The 20,229-nt window shown below is 33.6% G+C and overlaps 2 protein-coding genes across 2 annotated transcripts; both read left to right on the top strand.

The window, feature by feature from the left end:
• The first annotated feature begins 197 nt into the window (after positions 1–197).
• LOC111686631 (DNA polymerase subunit gamma-1, mitochondrial) lies at positions 198–4,004 on the top strand. Its single transcript, XM_023448999.2, has 2 exons — positions 198–3,126; positions 3,194–4,004. Exons 1-2 carry the CDS (start codon positions 266–268, stop codon positions 3,831–3,833), a joined length of 3,501 nt encoding a protein of 1,166 aa, XP_023304767.2. The 5' UTR covers positions 198–265; the 3' UTR covers positions 3,834–4,004.
• A 654-nt stretch (positions 4,005–4,658) lies between these two features.
• LOC111686632 (brefeldin A-inhibited guanine nucleotide-exchange protein 1) lies at positions 4,659–19,010 on the top strand. The gene is made up of 4 exons (XM_023449000.2): positions 4,659–5,854; positions 7,065–9,448; positions 14,928–16,976; positions 18,788–19,010. The coding sequence occupies exons 1-4, from the start codon at positions 5,038–5,040 to the stop codon at positions 18,923–18,925; spliced, it is 5,388 nt and encodes a 1,795-aa protein (XP_023304768.2). The 5' UTR covers positions 4,659–5,037; the 3' UTR covers positions 18,926–19,010.
• The last annotated feature ends 1,219 nt before the right edge of the window (positions 19,011–20,229 follow it).

Raw genomic sequence — 20,229 nt, forward strand, 5'->3', positions numbered from 1 at the left:
ATATGAACTAGCTCTTTTTAGAAGTGTAATTTCCCAAATTATATAAAAAAATCGGATTTAAATGCCCTTTTCTTGAAATTGGAATTTTATAAGCAAAGGTCGGCTAATCACACTTTGTTATTTTTATTATAAAAAATCGATTTATTTTGCAACAATCTCATCAATTTTTCGATTTTTATTATCAGAGAAATACTGTCATCACCAAACACCGGTGTTCTCTTTGTTTTTGTTTTGCTCGCACAATTTTACTTTTTTATTACCAAACATGAGCTCTTCCAGATTTTACTCCAAATTGGCCAAAGAAATTTATCCAAATAGTACAGTGAAAATATTTCGTAAAACAAAAGCTTCAACAAAAATAGAAAATAAAATAAAAACAACAGAAGAAATAAAAACATTAAAGAAGCCACTAGATATAAATGGAAACCTGGAAAAATTTGCACAAAATTCAGAAGCTAAGGAAAACACTATTTCGAAACACAATGATAACGGTGATGAAAATAAGGATAGTTCCTTATTTTCACAAGAATATAATGAAAATGTTGTAAAAATTCAAATGCTTTCGGAAAGTCTACATAAACAACTTTTCCCCGATACTCCGCGCTTTGTAAATAAAAATGTGGAAAATAACTCCCTCAAAATGAGAAATGATCTACAACGGCACGGTATAGACATTAGCAGCACGCAAAGATTGGCGGATGTTAATTTAAAGTTGCCGCCTTTAAGGGGTAAAAATATTGAAGAGCATTTTCTAGAAATTGGAAAAGAACAAATAGAACCGTATAAAAAGTTACTTCAGCCCTTAGTAGAATTGAAAACATTGCCTAGAAAACCTAAGAAATGGTCCTTACAAGAAGGTTGGACTATATATGATCCAGGAAGCGGTGAGGGACGATCTATAGAATTTCCTCCGGAAAATGGTTTAATATTTGATGTGGAAGTTTGTATGAGCGAGGGAGCAATGCCAACATTAGCTACTGCAGTGGGCTGTAAACACTGGTATTCTTGGGTAAGTCCTCGTTTGGCAGCAGATATTTTAGAAATGAGAGTTAAACAAAAAATGCCGCATTATACGTCAGCAGAACTTATACCATTAGGTGTTCAAGGACCAAAATTAGTAATAGGTCACAATGTTTCCTATGATCGGGCGAGATTAAAAGAACAGTATTTACTCCAAGATACGAAGGTACGTTTCTTGGATACTATGTCTTTACATGTGTGTGTAAGTGGAGTGACAAGCTATCAGCGTGCTCTTATGAAATCTAAAAAAGATCCTGCACCCGAAGATTTGGACTGGTTAAGTCAAAGTTCCTTGAATAGTTTAGGTGAAGTACATCGACTTTATTGTGGTGGGGAGCCAATTAGCAAAGAGGAACGTAATGTTTTTGTGGAGGGCACTTTAGCAGATGTACGCCAGGAGTTTCAGTCTCTTATGACGTATTGTTCTAATGATGTGGCTGCCACACATAGAATTTTGCAAAAACTTTATCCCTTATTTGAGGAACGCTTTCCTCATCCGGTTACTCTAGCCGGTATGTTGGAAATGGGTTCAGCTTATTTGCCTGTTAACAATAATTGGCTGCGTTATATAGATGAATCAGATTTAACATATGAAGATCTCAGTATAGAAGCGAAATATCATTTGGCTAGAAGAGCTGATGAGGCCTGCAGTCTTATGAAAGATGAACAATATAAACAAAACTTATGGCTTTGGGATGAAGACTGGTCTACTCAGGAATTGAAACTTAAAGCTACAAAAACTAAAGCTAAAACTAAGAATGAAACTAATATTAAGAGACATTTAACAGAAACTATTGATGAAGAAGAACGCTTGCAAAGAAAATTTCAATATTTATATGATTTGAAGCAGCAATTGCCCGCCCGACGTCCTTTACTACCCGGTTATCCGGCTTGGTATCGTAAGCTTTGTCAAAAACCTCCCAAAGATAACAGCAATACAGACTGGACACCTGGACCCTCAGAAATAAGTACCGGCATGCAAATCGCTCCTAAATTATTATCACTCTGTTGGGAGGGATTTCCATTGCACTATATACGCGAACATGGTTGGGGATTTCTGGTTCCATTTACCTCTAAAATAACCGAATCTGATAATGAAAATAAAACTACTATACCCATAGAAAAATTGGTGGCCCAATGTCCCATACCGGAATTTGCTCAATCATATGCTTCGGAACAAGAAAGTGATTATGCTTTTGGTCATTTACAAAAAGAACTGGATAGTAAATTGGGTAAAAGGGAGTTTTATAGCAAAGCTAAGAAAACCGATAAGACAGATGGTCACTATAAAGGTTCTGGAGTATGGTGTAATCAGATTTTAGATAATTGTTGTTTTTTTCTTAAGTTGCCGCATAAAAATGGCAAATCATTAAGAGTTGGCAATCCCTTATCAAGAGACTTTCTAAACAAATTCTCCGACAATGTCTTAAGTAGTGGAGAGTCTGAAAATAATATTGCCAAACGCGTAATCGAAATAGCCCGCATGATGTCTTATTGGCGTAACAATAGAGATCGTATTATGGGGCAGCTGGTGGTTTGGCTAATGCCGGAAGAATTGCCACAAGAATTGCGTAACAAAAACTACCAGTATGGAGCTATATGTCCACAAGTGGTAGCTTGTGGCACGTTAACACGTAGAGCTATGGAACCTACTTGGATGACGGCTTCAAATTCTCAAAGGGAACGTATAGGTTCAGAACTAAGAGCAATGGTACAAGCTCCGCCTAACTATCGCATTGTGGGCGCAGATGTTGACTCTCAGGAATTGTGGATTGCTTCCGTTTTAGGCGATGCCTATGCGTATGGGGTACATGGAGCTACTCCTTTGGGTTGGATGACTTTAAGTGGTACTAAATCGAATGGTACTGATATGCATTCCATAACTGCAAAGGCAGTAGGCATTTCAAGAGATCATGCTAAAGTAATAAACTATGCACGTATTTATGGAGCGGGACAAAATTTCGCCGAAGGTTTGCTCAAACAATTCAATCCCACATTCTCAGCCAGCGAAGCCCGCTCTAAAGCTATGAAAATGTTTGCCATAACTAAGGGTAAAAAAGTGTATAGACTTAAAGAAGAGTTTCAAGAGGAATTTGAGAATAGAAGGTAAATTTTAAATGTTTAAATAAACACGATTTATTTTTATATAGGTATATATTTTATCTTTTCATAGTTATTCCGGTTACGAGGCCTTAAGATTGGCTTCCAGCAACAATAAAGCGGTAGATGAAATGTTTGACCGACCCTGCTGGGAGGGTGGTACAGAAAGTGCCATGTTTAATCGTCTGGAAGAAATTGCTACACGCGATGAGCCTGTTACACCTTTTCTTGGTTGTCGTCTCAGTCGTGCTTTAGAAACCCATAATACTGCCGATGAAAATCGTTTTCTACCCACCCGAATTAATTGGGTGGTCCAAAGTGGTGCTGTCGATTTTCTACATTTAATGTTGGTTGCAATGCGATGGCTTTTAGGTGATAAAGCACGTTTTTGTCTAAGTTTTCATGATGAACTCAGATATTTAGTGGAGGAGAAATATGCTTATAAAGCAGCTTTAGCTATGCATATTACTAATTTGCTGACACGTTCGTTCTGTTCATCACGTCTAGGCCTTAAGGATCTACCCATGTCAGTAGCATTTTTCTCATCGGTTGAGGTTGATAGTGTGTTACGTAAAGAATGTACGATGGACTGTAAGACGCCATCAAACCCTCATGGTTTACAGTTGGGCTATGGTATACAACCGGGCGAAAGTTTAAGCATATATGACGCCATTATGAAAGCTGGAGGCAGCGACTTAAGTAAATGGAAATGATTAATTTCTCTTTAAATGTTATATTTTATAACCATATGGACATACATAGGTGTATGATGAAGATGATTTGTTCTAAGTTATTTTTTTCTTATACATATGTACTTTCTTTAATTTTTTTTTTGAAAAGAACCATTTTTGTTGTTTTTTATTTATTAATAAACATTCTTTTATTCCGCCGTTTGTTGACAACGATAGATAGATAGATAGATAGATAGATAGATAGATAGATAGATAGATAGATAGATAGATAGATAGATAGATAGATAGATAGATAGATAGATAGATGGATAGAAAGATAGATAGATAGATAGATAGATAGATAGATAGATAGATAGATAGATAGATAGATAGATAGATAGATAGTTAGATAGATAGATAGATAGATAGATAGATAGATAGATAGATAGATAGATAGATAGATAGATAGATAGATTGTTAGATAGATAGATAAATAGATAGATAGATAGATAGATAGATAGATAGATAGATAGACAGATAGATAGATTGTTAGATAGATAGATTGTTAGATAGATCGATTGTTAGATAGATAGATAGGTCATAGATAGATAGATAGAATCGTACTAAAGTACGATTTTGATTGATTTTATCGCTTAAGTGTTATCGTTTAGTTACTGGGTAATAATAACATTCCACATCAAAATACATAAATATTTTTCAAATTTTAACAAACCTCGTTTAATTTAACGTTCGAAAAATATCAGCTGTGCTTTTGTTGCCATCGCATATATATATTATGCATTTTGCACAATTGTAATTTACGGTGTAGTTTCGGCCTTCAGTTACTGACATTTGACAGGTGTTTTTCTCTTTCTTGACATTCACTGATGACGTTCTTTTTTCTCGCTCTTGTGTGTCAATATCGTGATAAAAAATTTTCACTACTTGTAATTTTTACTTAATTAAAAGCGATAAAAAAGTTATATATTTTTTAATTTAATTATAATAATTATATGGAAAATGACTTTCCGCACGCAGTTAACAGAATGAGGGAAATGTATTAAATTTTTTTGTGAACGTTAACAAGAAAATAAGAGAAAAAAGAAATATACTAAACATTGGTGTTGTGTTTTTTTGTGTGTGTGTGAGAGTTGTGTTGTGCCAGTCATATTGACACATCAACCCAAACGACGACGAAAGCCCCAATTTTTCGATTGAATTTCACATGCAAAGACCTTGATGCATAATGCAAAGTTTTTCCACAAAAACTAAAGAAATGTTTATAGTGCGTGCTTTAGAGAAAATCCTTGCCGATAAGGACATTAAACGTTCCCAAAATTCACAATTGAAGAAATCATGCGACACAGCTTTAGAACAAATCAAAGCTGAACTAATCAATGCTGGTCAAATAGCAGAAGGTAATGAGCTCCCCTGTGCTGCACTGCCACTGCCGAAAAACGATGCAGCCAGTATTATAAATGCGGAGACGTATTTTCTGCCATTTGAGTTGGCCTGCAAAAGTCGTTCACCCCGTATTGTGGTGACAGCTTTGGATTGCTTGGAGAAGTTGATAGCATATGGTCACTTAACTGGTGCCATTCAGGACTCTTCGAGTCCGGGACATTTGCTAATTGATCGCATTGTTAATACCATATGCGGTTGCTTTAACGGCCCTCAGACAGACGAATGCGTTCAATTGCAAATTATCAAAGCTCTGCTCACTGTGGTCACCTCACAGCATGTAGAGATTCACGAGGGTACGGTATTGCAAGCTGTACGCACTTGCTATGACATTTATTTGTCCAGTAAAAATCTGGTCAATCAGACAACAGCATGTGCTACCCTGACACAAATGTTAGATGTGATATTTTCACGTATGGAAAATCAAGTATATGAGGTTGCAGCTCAAGCTGCCCAAGCAGCGGCCGCCGCTAATAATGGCAATAATGATGCAAACACTTCACAAGCTTCAGAGGCGAGTGTAAGTGTTAAGAGTGTCAGTGGTACTGAGGAGGAAACACCAGAATCTGTTGCAGCTGCTGTTGTAGAGGAAATACTAAATGGTAAGTTTTGCTGGGTGATTAACTAGGAAATCTAAGTTCCTTTCAGTTTTTTTTTAAATTTTGTTAATCAATTAAGATTACAATTAGTAAACAAAATCGATTTTTATAGTTTTTCTTACATGCTAAGAAAATACAACTCAAGAAAGAACATACGTTTAAAATAATTTCAACAGTTAATTAAAATGTGTGATCCAAAATTATGTACACATTAAAACTTCTTTAATACTTCACCTGGAAAATAATAAGAATTTTAGTTAATAAATTACATTGTTAAATACAGCTTTCAGCCCCTTTTTACTTGGTGAACCATATTGTTAATTAAAAGAATAATCAATTTAAGTGTTTTGTTAAACGTTAGGCTATTGAGCTTTATTACCCTAAAACACTTTCAACCCTAAAAGCATAAATATGTATTTCCTGAAACATGTTTTAAATCTTCTTTGTAAACTCCATTTAATATTAATCTATTATTGGTAATTCTTGTCCTATATTATTAAGGTCAACTTTTTGTTTGTTAAAAGTTTATAAGGAACTGTTGGGATGATCCTTAAGATGAAAAAATACACTTTAGAAGTTTTGTCAAATCGATTCCTTAAAATAAATTATGAGAAAATCTGAGTCTACCTATAATAGAAGAAATTATTAATTCCCCTCATGAAACATAGTAGACTGTAGGGCTACGTCCCACAATCTCTCTCAGTTCTTTGCGAAACTTATTTTCCAGCCACTAAAGTTTGATACTGATGTTGCTGACTTGACAATCTCTGGCCGATTGAGAATTGGATCGTGCCGGAGCGGAGATTCTGTATTATAGGGCAGTGACAATTTATGTGCTAAATCGACTCTTGTTACTTTGCATCTTCGCATATCCTGCAATTGCAATTTCCCGTAAAAATTTCTCTCAGAACCTTAATACTGCGCCTACCCATTTCTATAAGAGTCTAGATAGCCTTATCATTAACTGTTAGCCATAAGTACTCTGATATTTTGCAATACATTCTTCTATTTCTGAACTGGATCGATGTGATTCCTTATCTTTGCTTGAAAAGAACATAAGTCAGGAAAAATTTTTACTTAATTTTGTAGTTTACACGGTATATATGTGGACTGGGCTCCTAATTCTTATCTACTTTGAATAAAATTATAATTTCCTACTTTATTTTGTTCAAAATAATATCCTAAAACGCATTTTTAACTCTCTCTTTTCTAGCCGCTATTAATGAAGTTCTCAAAGAAACTTCTCCCGAAATTGTCATCAATGATGAAGAACAAACAGCTGCTAATAATAGCAATAGTACCAATAATACCAGCACTAATAACATATCCACTACGGGTTCTGAAGGCAATGCTAATCATGCATCATCCGAAAATAATCTGCATCTTAACTCAGAAGAAAGTGCTGAAATGCATAGTGAAAATGATGCTGTAGTTACAGCTAAATTTACCCATGTCCTACAGAAAGATGCCTTTTTAGTGTTTCGTGCTTTATGTAAATTGTCCATGAAGCCCTTACCGGAAGGACACCCCGATCCCAAATCACATGAATTGAGATCGAAGGTATTATCTTTACGTTTGCTGTTGTCTATCTTACAAAATGCTGGCCCAGTTTTTCGTTCTAATGAAATGTTCATCATGGCCATTAAACAGTATTTATGTGTAGCTTTGTCTAAAAATGGTGTAAGTTTGGTGCCGGAAGTATTTGAGCTGTCACTGTCAATATTTGTGGCATTGTTGTCTAACTTTAAAATACATTTGAAAAAGCAGATTGAAGTATTTTTCAAAGAGATTTTCTTAAATATTTTGGAGGCTACCTCCAGTTCATTCGAACATAAATGGATGGTCATACAGGCTTTGACACGTATATGTGCTGATGCGCAATCGGTGGTGGATATATATGTAAATTATGATTGTGATTTTCAAGCGGCAAATCTCTTTGAACGCCTGGTAAATGATTTATCGAAAATTGCTCAAGGCAGACAAGCCCTAGAGTTGGGTGCTAATCCCATGGAAGAGAAATCTATGCGTATAAGAGGCTTGGAATGTTTAGTGTCTATACTTAAATGTATGGTGGAATGGAGTCAAGATTTATATGTTAATCCCAATATGCCCTCTTTAAATGCCCATGAGGGTACAGCTCATAATCGTTCAGCCAACTCAGCCGATTTACAATCACCCACTGACAACACAGATGCTATATCACAAACAAATACCATAGGTGTACGTTCTACTCATGGTGGCTCCAGTCATAGTTTAAATTCCAATGGCAGTGTTAAAAACACAGAAGTTCTTGATTTGCCTGAAGCTTTGGAAGAAAGAAAAATGCGCAAGGAAGTCATGGAGGCGGGTATTGAAATATTCAATCGTAAACCCAAAAAGGGTGTACAATTTCTGCAAGAGAAACAATTATTGGGTTCTTCACCCAAGGATATTGCCAAATGGCTGCATGAGGATGAACGTTTAGACAAAACTATAATAGGCAATTATATCGGAGAGAATGATGATCATTCGAAGGAAGTTATGTGTGCCTATATAGATGCTTTTGAGTTTCATAATCTTGAGGTGGTTTCTGCTTTACGTATGCTTTTGGAGGAATTTCGTTTGCCGGGTGAGGCACAAAAGATTGATCGTCTTATGGAGAAATTTGCCAGTCGTTATTGTGAATGTAATCCCAATAATCCACTATTCCAAAGTGCTGACACTGTTTACGTTTTGGCCTTTTCGATTATAATGTTGACTACCGATTTACATTCGCCACAGGTGAAAAACAAAATGACTAAAGAGCAATATATTAAACTTAATCAAGGTGTTAGTGATAGTCGTGATGATCTTCCTGTGGAATATTTGTCCTCAATTTATGATGAAATTGCTGGACATGAAATTAAAATGAAAAATACGGTGGTTAATAAGCCGGGCAAACAAATTATTGCCAATGAAAAAAGACGTAAGCTGTTGTGGAATATGGAAATGGAAGCCATATCGACGGCAGCCAAAAATCTTATGGAATCTGTTTCTCATGTTAAGTCACCGTTCACCTCGGCCAAACATTTAGAGCATGTACGTCCCATGTTTAAAATGGCCTGGACACCCTTCTTAGCGGCCTTCTCAGTGGGTCTGCAGGATTGTGATGATCCTGAAATAGCTTGTCTTTGCTTGGATGGTATACGTTGTGCCATACGTATTGCTTGTATTTTCCACATGACTTTAGAACGTGATGCTTATGTACAGGCCTTGGCCAGATTTACACTGCTCACCGCTAACTCGCCCATCAATGAAATGAAAGCTAAAAATATTGATACCATTAAAACGCTTATAATGGTTGCTCACACTGATGGCAATTATTTGGGTTCCAGTTGGTTGGATATTGTCAAATGCATTAGTCAATTAGAATTGGCACAGTTAATTGGCACGGGCGTTCGCCCAAAGTTCTTATCTGGTGCTCAGACAACTCTTAAGGATTCACTTAATCCCAGTGTTAAGGAGCATATTGGCCAGACAAGTAGCCAAAGTGTTGTGGTAGCAGTGGATCGTATTTTTACTGGTTCTATACGCTTGGATGGCGATGCTATTGTTGATTTTGTAAAGGCCTTGTGTCAGGTAAGAAGAAACACATCTTAAGATAAAGAAGTTTTTAAAAGTTTTGGACTCCTTTTTTGGACTATCAATCCTTTTGCTAAAATATATATTAATATAACTTATTTATTTATTTACATTATATTAAACTTATAATTAATATAAGACTAATATTACTAAAAAAAGCAAGAGCTACGAAGGCTATCAGCTATTATATTAGGTAAAAATTAGATTTTTTTATTTATTTTTAAAATGTAGTTAAAGATGGCGTAGATGTTATCATTTGTAGTTTCCTTAAGAAGATTAATACCATTATTTGATAGATATTTGGATTGAAGATTACTTAGATAGGGACAAGTTGAGAGAAGATGTTTGACTGATATTGTGGAGCCACAGTATGGACATTCATTAATAAAGTTGGTATTCAGTAGATGTTGATGTGTAGTGATCGTGTGTCCCATACGTAAGCGTGAAAAAACTTTAATTTTATTTTTGTTAATGTTCGTTGGATATTTAGGTGTTTTTATATCGGGATTAATTTGAGAATAGTGTGGGTGGTAATAACTTTTCAATTCTGTAATTCTTTGATGTTTCAACTTGGTAATAATATAATTACATATATCAAGTCTTTCGGTTAATGGGTCTTTTAATAAGGGAGCTGAACATGCTATTTTTGCTGCTGCATCTGCATATTGTTTCCTTGTATTCCGGAGTGACCAGGTATCCAAACTAATTTAATTTTACCTCTGTGTTTTATTAATATGTCACGAATTTTGTTAACCGATGCCCAACTGTTATTTGTTAGGTTTATTATTGCTGATATAACGGATAAGCTGTCAGAGTAAATAACGGTGTTTTTATTGGTTTTAGTAGCAATTATTATAGCTTGTAAAATTCCTGCTGCTTCTGCTGTAAAAATTGAAGAGAATTCGGCTAATATTTTTGATGTTATGGTGTTACCATTTTGATTTACCACTGCATATGCTACATTGCTGTTGTTCTTTGATGCATCGGTGTAGAGTTGTTGCCATTCTGGATTTTTATAAATGGTTTGGTAGAACAATTGTTTGTAAATATCACTAGAGGTAGTATCTTTCCTATGGGTTGAGAGGCTGATGTCACAGGTGATAGGGTCGAAAGTCCATATGGGGTTACTGTTGTTGTAATTAAAAATTTTATGTTTAAAGTTAATTATATTGTGGTTAACACATTTGTATATAGCAGATTGTATTCTTTGGTTTTTATTAGAAGACAAGACTTTTGCAACGTCAGAATCTATAATTGAATTGTGAAATGAAAGGAGTTTGGGTAAAAGTCGGTTCATACACTCAGAGATCTTTTGTTCAAGTGAGGGAAGACCTGACTCCATTATTAGTATTTTTATTGGTGTCGTTCTATATGCATACGTACTGGCCCTCATTGTTTGGTGGTAAAGAGTTTTAATTTGATTTATATTAGTTTTTGCTGCACTGCCGTACAAAAACAGGCCATATTCGATTTTACTCAAAATAAGAGTAGTGACTAGGTATTTAATAGTATCTATGTGAACATAGCATCTAGTAGATAAATATCTTATGAAGTTTGCTCTAGTGACGAGAGATTTTTTGAGTGCTAAGATGTGTTTTTTCCAGCTATAGTTTTTCTCAAATATTACTCCTAGTATTTTTTGTTCAGTCACGTTGGGTATTATACTGTTATTGATATAAAGATTTATTGGAGTACAATTGTGTTTTCTGCATACATGTAAAATAGATGATTTTTCCAAGGATATTTTTGCCCCAGAAACTTTGGACCAGTTCTCAATATCTAGAATTACTTTTTCAAATGTATTATTTATTTTAGAAGTGTCGTTATTTTTGGAAAGTATGTAAAGGTCATCTGCGTATAGGCAATGATCAACATATTTATATTTTTTAATAATTTTGCTTATTTCATTAAAAGCTATTTGGAAGAGGACAACTGAAAGCGGTGAACCCTGTGGAATCCCGTTGCTAAGAGGGTAGTTTATTGAGAGAGTATTGTTTATTCTGACCTTAATTTTTCGGTGGGTTAAGAATGATTTTACATAATTAAAAATTTTAGGACCGATGCCCCAGTCATTCATAGTTTTCAATATGACGTGTATTCCTATGCGATCGAACGCTCTTTCAAAGTCAATTCCCAAGATGGATGTGTGGTTTTTGGATGAAAGTGATTTTGTAACGTAATAGTCAATGTGGAGTAATGCGTCTGTACAACTGCGATTATGTTTAAATGCTACTTGATTGACGGCGATTAATTTTCTAGTTTCCATATACCATGCTATACGGTTTGCAATCATTCTTTCCAAAATTTTGGACAAACATGATAATAATGAAATTGGCCTATATCCGTTAAAGTGTAATGGGGTTTTGTTTGGTTTGGGAATGGCTGATTGTGATATGATTCCAGTATTAAAAACATCATTATATAGTTGGAGTACTGTTTCTTTCCCTTGGCAAGTAAGGTGTTTTAGCATATCATAACATATCCGATCTTGACCTGGTGATGTACCTTTTACTTTTCTTAAAGCCAATGATAATTCACATTTTGTCAACTGACTTTCAATTTGTTTGGCTTTGGTGTTGACGGCATGAATATTTGTAATTGATAACGAAGACCTTTTAGCTGCAGAGAAATTTGTTGAAAAGTTGCTGTCAAGAGAGTTTGTTGACCACCTGTCAGCAAAGTAGTTTGCAATTGAAATTGGTTCCGTAATAATTCCATTGTTAGTTTTTATTGCAGTTATTGGTTTTGCTTTATTACGACTTGAAAACATGTTAACTTTTTTCCAAAGAAGAGATATGGAGGAATCTCTAGATATGGTCTCGGTAAATTTTTTAAAACTTTCGGCTTTTGATTTTTTACATTCAAATCTAAATTTTGCATTGGCTTTTTTATATAAAACTAAATTATTACAGAGAGGATGCTTTTTGAAAGTTTGCCATTTCTTCATTTTGTCGTTCCGAAGTTTTGTGAGAGTTTCATTCCACCAGGGAACGATTCTTTTTTGTGTTGGTGTTGTTTGTGGTATATGGAAGTTGGCAGCAGTTCTAATCGCTTTAGTAATTAAAGCATTGTCCTTGTTAACCTCATGTGAAAAGTTTATTTTGCTTAATATATTTTCAACTTTTTGGCCATAAAGATCCCAGTTCGCCTTTTTTAAATTGAATTTTCTTATTGGTGTATTTATAAAGTTATTAGTACCGGTAGTTAATGTTGTTTTTATCGGGAAATGGTCGCTGTGATGTAAATCATCTAAAGTTTGACAGCATACGGAAGTTAGTAACGAGGGTGAACAGCCAGCTATGTCGATGTGTGTTAAGGTGTTATGTGTTGAAAGGTGAGTGGGATTGCCATCGTTAATAATACATATGTTGTTTGTATTTAAGGAGTGTTCAATAGTTAATCCTCGCGTATTATTAGTTTGGGATCCCCATAGTACATTCCAGCTGTTGACGTCCCCAACCAGAATAATGGGAGTTTGAATATTTTTTAAAAAGTTCGTTAAAATCGTGTAACGAAAATGGTTCTGTGGGTGGAATGTATAAAGATATTATAGTAAATGTTATATTCAGTGTGATTTCGATTGTAATATTGAGCAGTTTTGATGAATTATAAATACGTTTATGAGGGATATATTCTTTAATGAATATGCCTATTCCACCTTTGGCTGAGGTGTTTGCGATGTCATTTTCAAAGTATGATTTGAATGTTTTTGGGGGAGTAGGAATAAAATTATAAGGACAGTGTGTTTCCTGCAATGAAATAAATTGGGGATTTTCATCTTTTAAGATTAATTGGAAGTCGATATAGTTATTAAAAAATCCTTTTATGTTCCATTGTATGATTTTGAATGAAGCCATAAATTAAATACAAATAAATAAGTAAATAGAGGAAAGTGGTGTGATTATTAAGTCTCCATTTGATCATTGCCGTCGATTGACAATCTTCTGTTTGTAATTTTTGCAGGAGTTTCAGTATTTACTTTGAGTTTTTCTGTTTTCTCACGAGATGATTCTCTTGAGACAGTTTTAGAGTTGTTTGCAGATTTTTTGTTAATTGTGTTTGATATTTGAGTTTGATGAGAGCTGCTTGTTTTGCATTCATCTAGTGTTTTATTTTTTAGAGCTTTATTTTTACTTATTATTTCTTCAAGAGATTTAATTGCTGTTGTTGTTAAGTCTGATTTTGTAGTTGTAGGATTTGATGATGTTTCATTAGTTGTGGAGGCAGGTAGTATTGTGGTAATTTGTTGTTGATTGTTGTTTTTTTGGATGTTCAATTTTTTCTTTCTCTCTTCAATTGCAGTTTGCAAGTCTTCAGAGGGAATTTCAAAAGATTCTACTGGTAATGCTTTTGTCGTTGCTTCTTTATATGTACAATTGTTAATCGTTTTTTGTTTTAATATTTCTTGTCGATATTGTATAACGGGACATTTTTTATTGTTTGCTCTGTGGGGGTGTTTGCAGTTTACACATTCTAATTTAGTACATGGTGTAGGGTCATGGATTGTTGACGAACAAATTTCACATGTTTCATTACCATTACAATATTTTTTGGTGTGGCCCAATTTAAAACATTTTTTACATTGAATGGGAGTAGGAATGTACGGGTCTACTTTGCAATTTAGAAAGCCTATTTTTATTTCTTTAGGTAATCTATATTGGTCAAAATGTAAAATATGTAATGGAGTGTTTGTTACTTTGCCTTCAATAAATTTTGTGATCTTCTTGCAATCGACTACACCTTGATTTTTGAGTCCATCAGTTATTTCTTGTTCAGAAAGTTCTTTTAGCGATGGTGCAAATACTACACCCTTAATTATGTTTAGTGTTGGATGCAGAAAAATCTCAACTGGTCCGATTCCAATCAGTGTATTTGTTTTCAGAAATTTATTTGCTTGTATTTCATTTTTTGACAAAATTAAAATGTTACCGTCTTTAGTAAAAACAATTTTTTGCATAGGTTCACTTGATATATTTTCTATTGCTTTAGACAATAAAAAGATGTTAAAAATTTGTAGTGGTTTATCAGGTATTTTACTTCTAATAACGATATATTTTGGACATTGTTGTTTATTTATAGTAGAGGTGGTTTGTTTTTGCGTTATTTTGGGGAAATCAAAATTATTGTTTATGTTGTAGTTAAAATTTGATTTTTTCCGTTTTGGGGAAGGGTCGGGATCTAACAATTGGAAATAATTTCCTCCGGAGGAGGACGCCATTTTTTTTTTTTTTTTAAATTGAAAAAAAAAATTGTTGATTTATAAAATTTATTACAACCGAATATAAAAGTTTATTTTATTAAATAATAAATGAAAAGAGAGCAGACTGTAAAGAATTTGCCTATAAACGCGCGATGCAGTTATTAAAGAGCACGACTGTATTCAACGATAACTTTGTATGAACTGATTAATATAACTTATATTTAAATCTTATTTGTAAACCTATTTAATTCGAATAACTAAACCTCCTTTTTCCAGGTCTCTATCGAAGAATTACACAATACCCAGCCGCGCATGTTTTCGTTACAGAAAATTGTGGAAATTTCTTACTACAACATGGAACGTATTCGTTTGCAATGGTCTCGCATATGGCAGGTTTTAGGTGAACACTTTAATACGGTGGGTTGTAATACCAATGAGGAAATTTCATTCTTTGCCTTGGATTCATTGCGTCAGTTGTCGATGAAATTTATGGAAAAGGGTGAATTTGCCAATTTTCGTTTTCAAAAGGATTTCTTACGACCATTTGAGCACATAATGAAAAAGAATCAATCACCGGCCATACGCGATATGGTCGTCCGTTGTATAGCGCAAATGGTTAATTCACAAGCTCGCAATATTAAGTCTGGTTGGAAGAATATATTCTCCATTTTTCACTTGGCAGCGGGTGACCACGAGGAAGCTATAGTTGAGTTGGCTTTTCAAACTACCGGGAAAATCATAGGAGAGTTGTATCAAAAGCAATTTGCTGTTATGGTAGACTCTTTTCAGGATGCTGTCAAATGTTTATCGGAGTTTGCCTGTAATGCTCGCTTTCCCGATACTAGTATGGAGGCTATACGTTTAGTTAGAACATGTGCTCTGTGTGTACATGAATCCCCGCAATTATTTGCCGAACATGCTGGCATGGAAAATGATATTTCGGTAGCAGAAGAAGATCGTGTTTGGGTAAGAGGCTGGTTCCCCATGTTGTTTTCTCTCTCCTGTGTAGTGAATCGTTGTAAACTAGATGTGAGAACCCGCGGCCTGACAGTACTCTTTGAGATTGTCAAAACCCATGGTGACAGCTTTAAACCTAATTGGTGGAAAGATTTATTCAATGTAATTTTCCGTATTTTTGACAATATGAAACTACCGGAACATGTAACAGAGAAATCTGAATGGATGACCACCACCTGCAATCATGCTTTATATGCTATTATTGATGTCTTTACGCAATATTTTGATGTCTTGGGTCATCTATTGCTGGAAGACTTATTTGCTCAGTTACATTGGTGTGTTCAGCAAAATAACGAGCAATTGGCCAGATCGGGTACGAATTGCTTAGAGAATTTGGTTATATCGAATGGATTTAAATTTAATGAAGCTACATGGGATAAAACCTGCCAATGTATTTTGGATATATTTAATGCAACGCTGCCCGGAGAGTTGTTGACATGGCGTCCAAATCCCCAGATGCAGCAACAAATGCAATTACAACAGCAACCACACCACCAGACACAACAAGGTCAAGTACAATATCAGACAGCAGCTCATAATAATCCTCAAACTCCCCACTTACGCAAAGGTTCTAATCCACGTGCGAACGATACTCTAAATCGTTCATATTCTCAACATTCCGTATATAGTAATTCGGGAAGTTTTGATGACGATCACACCCATCAAACCCACCATCAACACCACCTTCATCAACAACATCCGCATGCCACTCCTCAGCATCCAATAGTTCCACAAAATCCAGCTTTGTTTGAGAGTCTCAATATCAAATGTGTTGTACAACTTGAGCTAATACAAACTGTTGATAACATCATCTTTTTCCCGGCCACTTCACGGAAAGAAGATGCTGAAACTTTGGCGCAGGCCGCCGCAGATTTAACAGGCAATATAACAACACATCCCATGCTGGATTGTCAACGTGAAGAACAGGGCATGTACAGTTACTTACGTACTCGCCAATTACTCACTCTAGCCGATTGTCTTATGCAATCGCATCGCTTTGCTAAACGTTTTAATGCCGACCAAGAACAACGTAATATTTTATGGCGGGCAGGTTTTAAAGGTTCCATTAAGCCGAATTTATTAAAACAAGAAACCGCTTCATTGGCCTGTGTATTAAGAATTTTCTTTAAAATGTATGGCGACGAGAATAGACGCAGCGATTGGCCGGGCATTGAACAGGAATTAGTGCAAGTGTGTAAGGAAGCATTAACATATTTCCTAAGTTTGCAGAGTGAAGCTCATCGTGATGCGTGGACATCGCTGCTGTTGTTGATTTTGACAAGACTACTTAAAATGTCCGATGCAAGGGTGAGTATAATATATTTTCAACTTTCTATTTTCAGTTCTAGATCCGTTGTAGTTCAGTTTTAGTTAAGTTCTTGTTTAGTTCTAGTTCAGTTTTAATTCAGTTCTAGTTCAGTTCTAGTTCAGTTCTAGTTCAGTTCTAGTTCAGTTCTAGTTCAGTTCTAGTTCAGTTCTAGTTCAGTTCAGTTCAGTTCTAGTTCAGTTCTAGTTCAGTTCTAGTTCAGTTCTAGTTCAGTTCTAGTTCAGTTCTAGTTCAGTTCTAGTTCAGTTCTAGTTCAGTTCTAGTTCAGTTCAGTTCAGTTCTAGTTCAGTTCTAGTTCAGTTCTAGTTCAGTTCTAGTTCAGTTCTAGTTCAGTTCTAGTTCAGTTCTAGTTCAGTTCTAGTTCAGTTCTAGTTCAGTTCTAGTTCAGTTCTAGTTCAGTTCTAGTTCAGTTCTAGTTCAGTTCTAGTTCAGTTCTAGTTCAGTTCTAGTTCAGTTCTAGTTCAGTTCTAGTTCAGTTCTAGTTCAGTTCTAGTTCAGTTCTAGTTCAGTTCTAGTTCTAGTTCAGTTCTAGTTCAGTTCTAGTTCAGTTCTAGTTCAGTTCTAGTTCAGTTCTAGTTCAGTTCTAGTTCAGTTCTAGTTCAGTTCTAGTTCTAGTTCAGTTCTAGTTCAGTTCTAGTTTAGTTCTAGTTCAGTTCTAGTTCAGTTCTAGTTCAGTTCTAGTTCAGTTCTAGTTCAGTTCTAGTTCAGTTCTAGTTCAGTTCTAGTTCAGTTCTAGTTCAGTTCTAGTTTAGTTCTAGTTCAGTTCTTGTTCAGTTCTAGTTCAGTTCTAGTTCAGTTCTAGTTCAGTTCTAGTTCAGTTCTAGTTCAGTTCTAGTTCAGTTCTAGTTCAGTTCTAGTTCAGTTCTAGTTCAGTTCAAGTTCAGTTCTAGTTCAGTTCTAGTTCAGCACTAGATAGATAGATAGATAGATAGATAGATAAATAGATAAATAGATAAATAGATAGATAGATAGATAGATAGATAGATAGATAGATAGATAGATAGATAGATAGATAGATAAATAGATAAATAGATAAATAGATAAATAGATAAATAGATAGATAGATAGATAGATAGATAGATAGATAGATAGATAGATAGATAGATAGATAGATATAGATAGATAGATAGATAGATAGATAGATAGATAGATAGATAGATAGATAGATAGATAGATAAATAAATAGATAGATAGATAGATAGATAAATAAATAGATAGATAGATAGATAGATAGATAGATAGATAGATAGATAGATAGATAGATAGATAGATTGATAGATAGATAGATAGATAGATAGATAGATAGATAGATAGATAGATAGATAGATAGATAGATAGATAGATAGATAGATAGATAGATAGATAGATAGATAGATAGATAGATAGATAGATAGATAGATAGATAGATAGATAGATAGATAGATAGATAGATAGATAGATAGATAGATAGATAGATAGATAGATAGATAGATAGATAGATAGATATATAGATAAATAGATAGATAGATAGATAGATAGATAGATAGATAGATAGATAGATATATATAGATATATAGATATATAGATATATAGATATATAGATAGATAGATAGAAAGTTAGATAGATTGATAGATAGATAGATAGATAGATAGATAGATAGATAGATAGATAGATAGATAGATAGATAGATAGAAAGTTAGATAGATTGATAGATAGATAGATAGATAGATAGATAGATAGATAGATAGATAGATAGATATATTTTAAGACTCATTTACAAAATGATTAACATATTTCTCTTTCAATTTCCAGTTTGCTACGCACGTCTCTAACTATTATGCTTTACTATGTGAAATAATGTGTTTCGATTTGAAGCCCGAATTACGAAGTGTCCTTAGGCGTGTATTTTTACGTATTGGTCCAGTGTTTAATATATTAAATTTAAAATAGTGTTACTGATACCACAACTACTACTACAACCAATTCCATTAAAAATTCGACTTTAAATTTAAAACAAAAAAAAGATAAGTATACATACAAAAAAAAAGAAAACATTTGCGGGAGATTTACGAAATACTATTCAAATCAATACAATTGTTTTTAAATAAAATAATTTAATATACATTTATATACATACATAATATATTTATTTATCCTTTATATTATTATTATTATATATAAACTATACAATTTAAAATAATATTGTAAATTGGTCATTAATTAAAAAAAAATACATTTAAATAAAAAGAGAAATATGTATTAAAAGAATATCCATTTATACCTTCTTGGTCTTGGCAATATAAATGAAATTTTTTTAATTTCAATTTATTTTAAAAATAATTATTTGTTTTTTTTGAAATTTGTTGTTTATGTTTTAAATAATTCCTTTAGTTATATGTTTTTTATGTAATAATTTGTTTCAAAATTTTGTTTGTTTCAAAACAATTTATCATAAATTTAAATTTTGAAATAATTTTTTTAGAAAAAATTATTTTATAAATTGCTTTAATAAAAAAGAATTCTTTTCTTAGAAAATTCCCAAAAAAAGTAAGAAATTAATTGTATTAAATTGACAAATTTTTAACGAATTTTGTCATATTAAACTCGAATAAAAGTAAAATTTTGGAAAAAAAATATTACATTTAAAAAGTTTAAATGATTGCAAAATAAAAAATTTCGGCAAAATTCAAAAATTAAAAATTTTCTTTAAAATTTTAAACAAAATTCGTTAGATATTTCTTTAAATTATACAAAAAGTATTGTTGATTAATTTTATTAAACATTCAAAGATATTTTGAGATTCAGTATGAGATTTGGCCTCAAAGAACAGTTTATTATTACATAAAGCCTTATTATCCGTTCATATTCTATATATAAATATATACAAATTAATCATTTACTAACTTTACTTCATCTACTTATTCGATTAGTTTAAAATCAAATTCTACAAAATATTGACACTCACCCCTATTCCGTATTTCGATTACGTTTACGCATTCAGTTTCGCTAAGATCGAAAAAAGGTATTCCAACAAAAATTTGCATCGTAAGAAAAAGAAGAAGCAATAACATTTCGTTTCAATGCTTTACGATTGCGAAATGCAGAATACAATTGTATTCTGTATTTCGATCGTAATTACGTTTTTGTAAGACCTGGTTCACACTGGAAAACTTTTGCAGGGAAACTTTTGATTTTTGTGTGTGAGAGAAAGATATATCAACCATCTCTTTCTCTCACACACAAAATCAAAAATT

This window comes from Lucilia cuprina, chromosome 2 (assembly GCF_022045245.1).
Source record: "Lucilia cuprina isolate Lc7/37 chromosome 2, ASM2204524v1, whole genome shotgun sequence".
Taxonomy (NCBI): domain Eukaryota; kingdom Metazoa; phylum Arthropoda; class Insecta; order Diptera; family Calliphoridae; genus Lucilia; species Lucilia cuprina.

Coding starts and splice junctions, on each gene's coding strand:
- LOC111686632 (XM_023449000.2), top strand. CDS start 5,038: ATGCAAAGTTTTTCCACAAAAACTAAAGAAATGTTTATAGTGCGTGCT. Junction 5,855..7,064: donor TGTAGAGGAAATACTAAATG/GTAAGTTTTGCT, acceptor TCTCTTTTCTAG/CCGCTATTAATGAAGTTCTC. Junction 16,977..18,787: donor TTAAAATGTCCGATGCAAGG/GTGAGTATAATA, acceptor TTCAATTTCCAG/TTTGCTACGCACGTCTCTAA.
- LOC111686631 (XM_023448999.2), top strand. CDS start 266: ATGAGCTCTTCCAGATTTTACTCCAAATTGGCCAAAGAAATTTATCCA. Junction 3,127..3,193: donor GAGGAATTTGAGAATAGAAG/GTAAATTTTAAA, acceptor ATCTTTTCATAG/TTATTCCGGTTACGAGGCCT.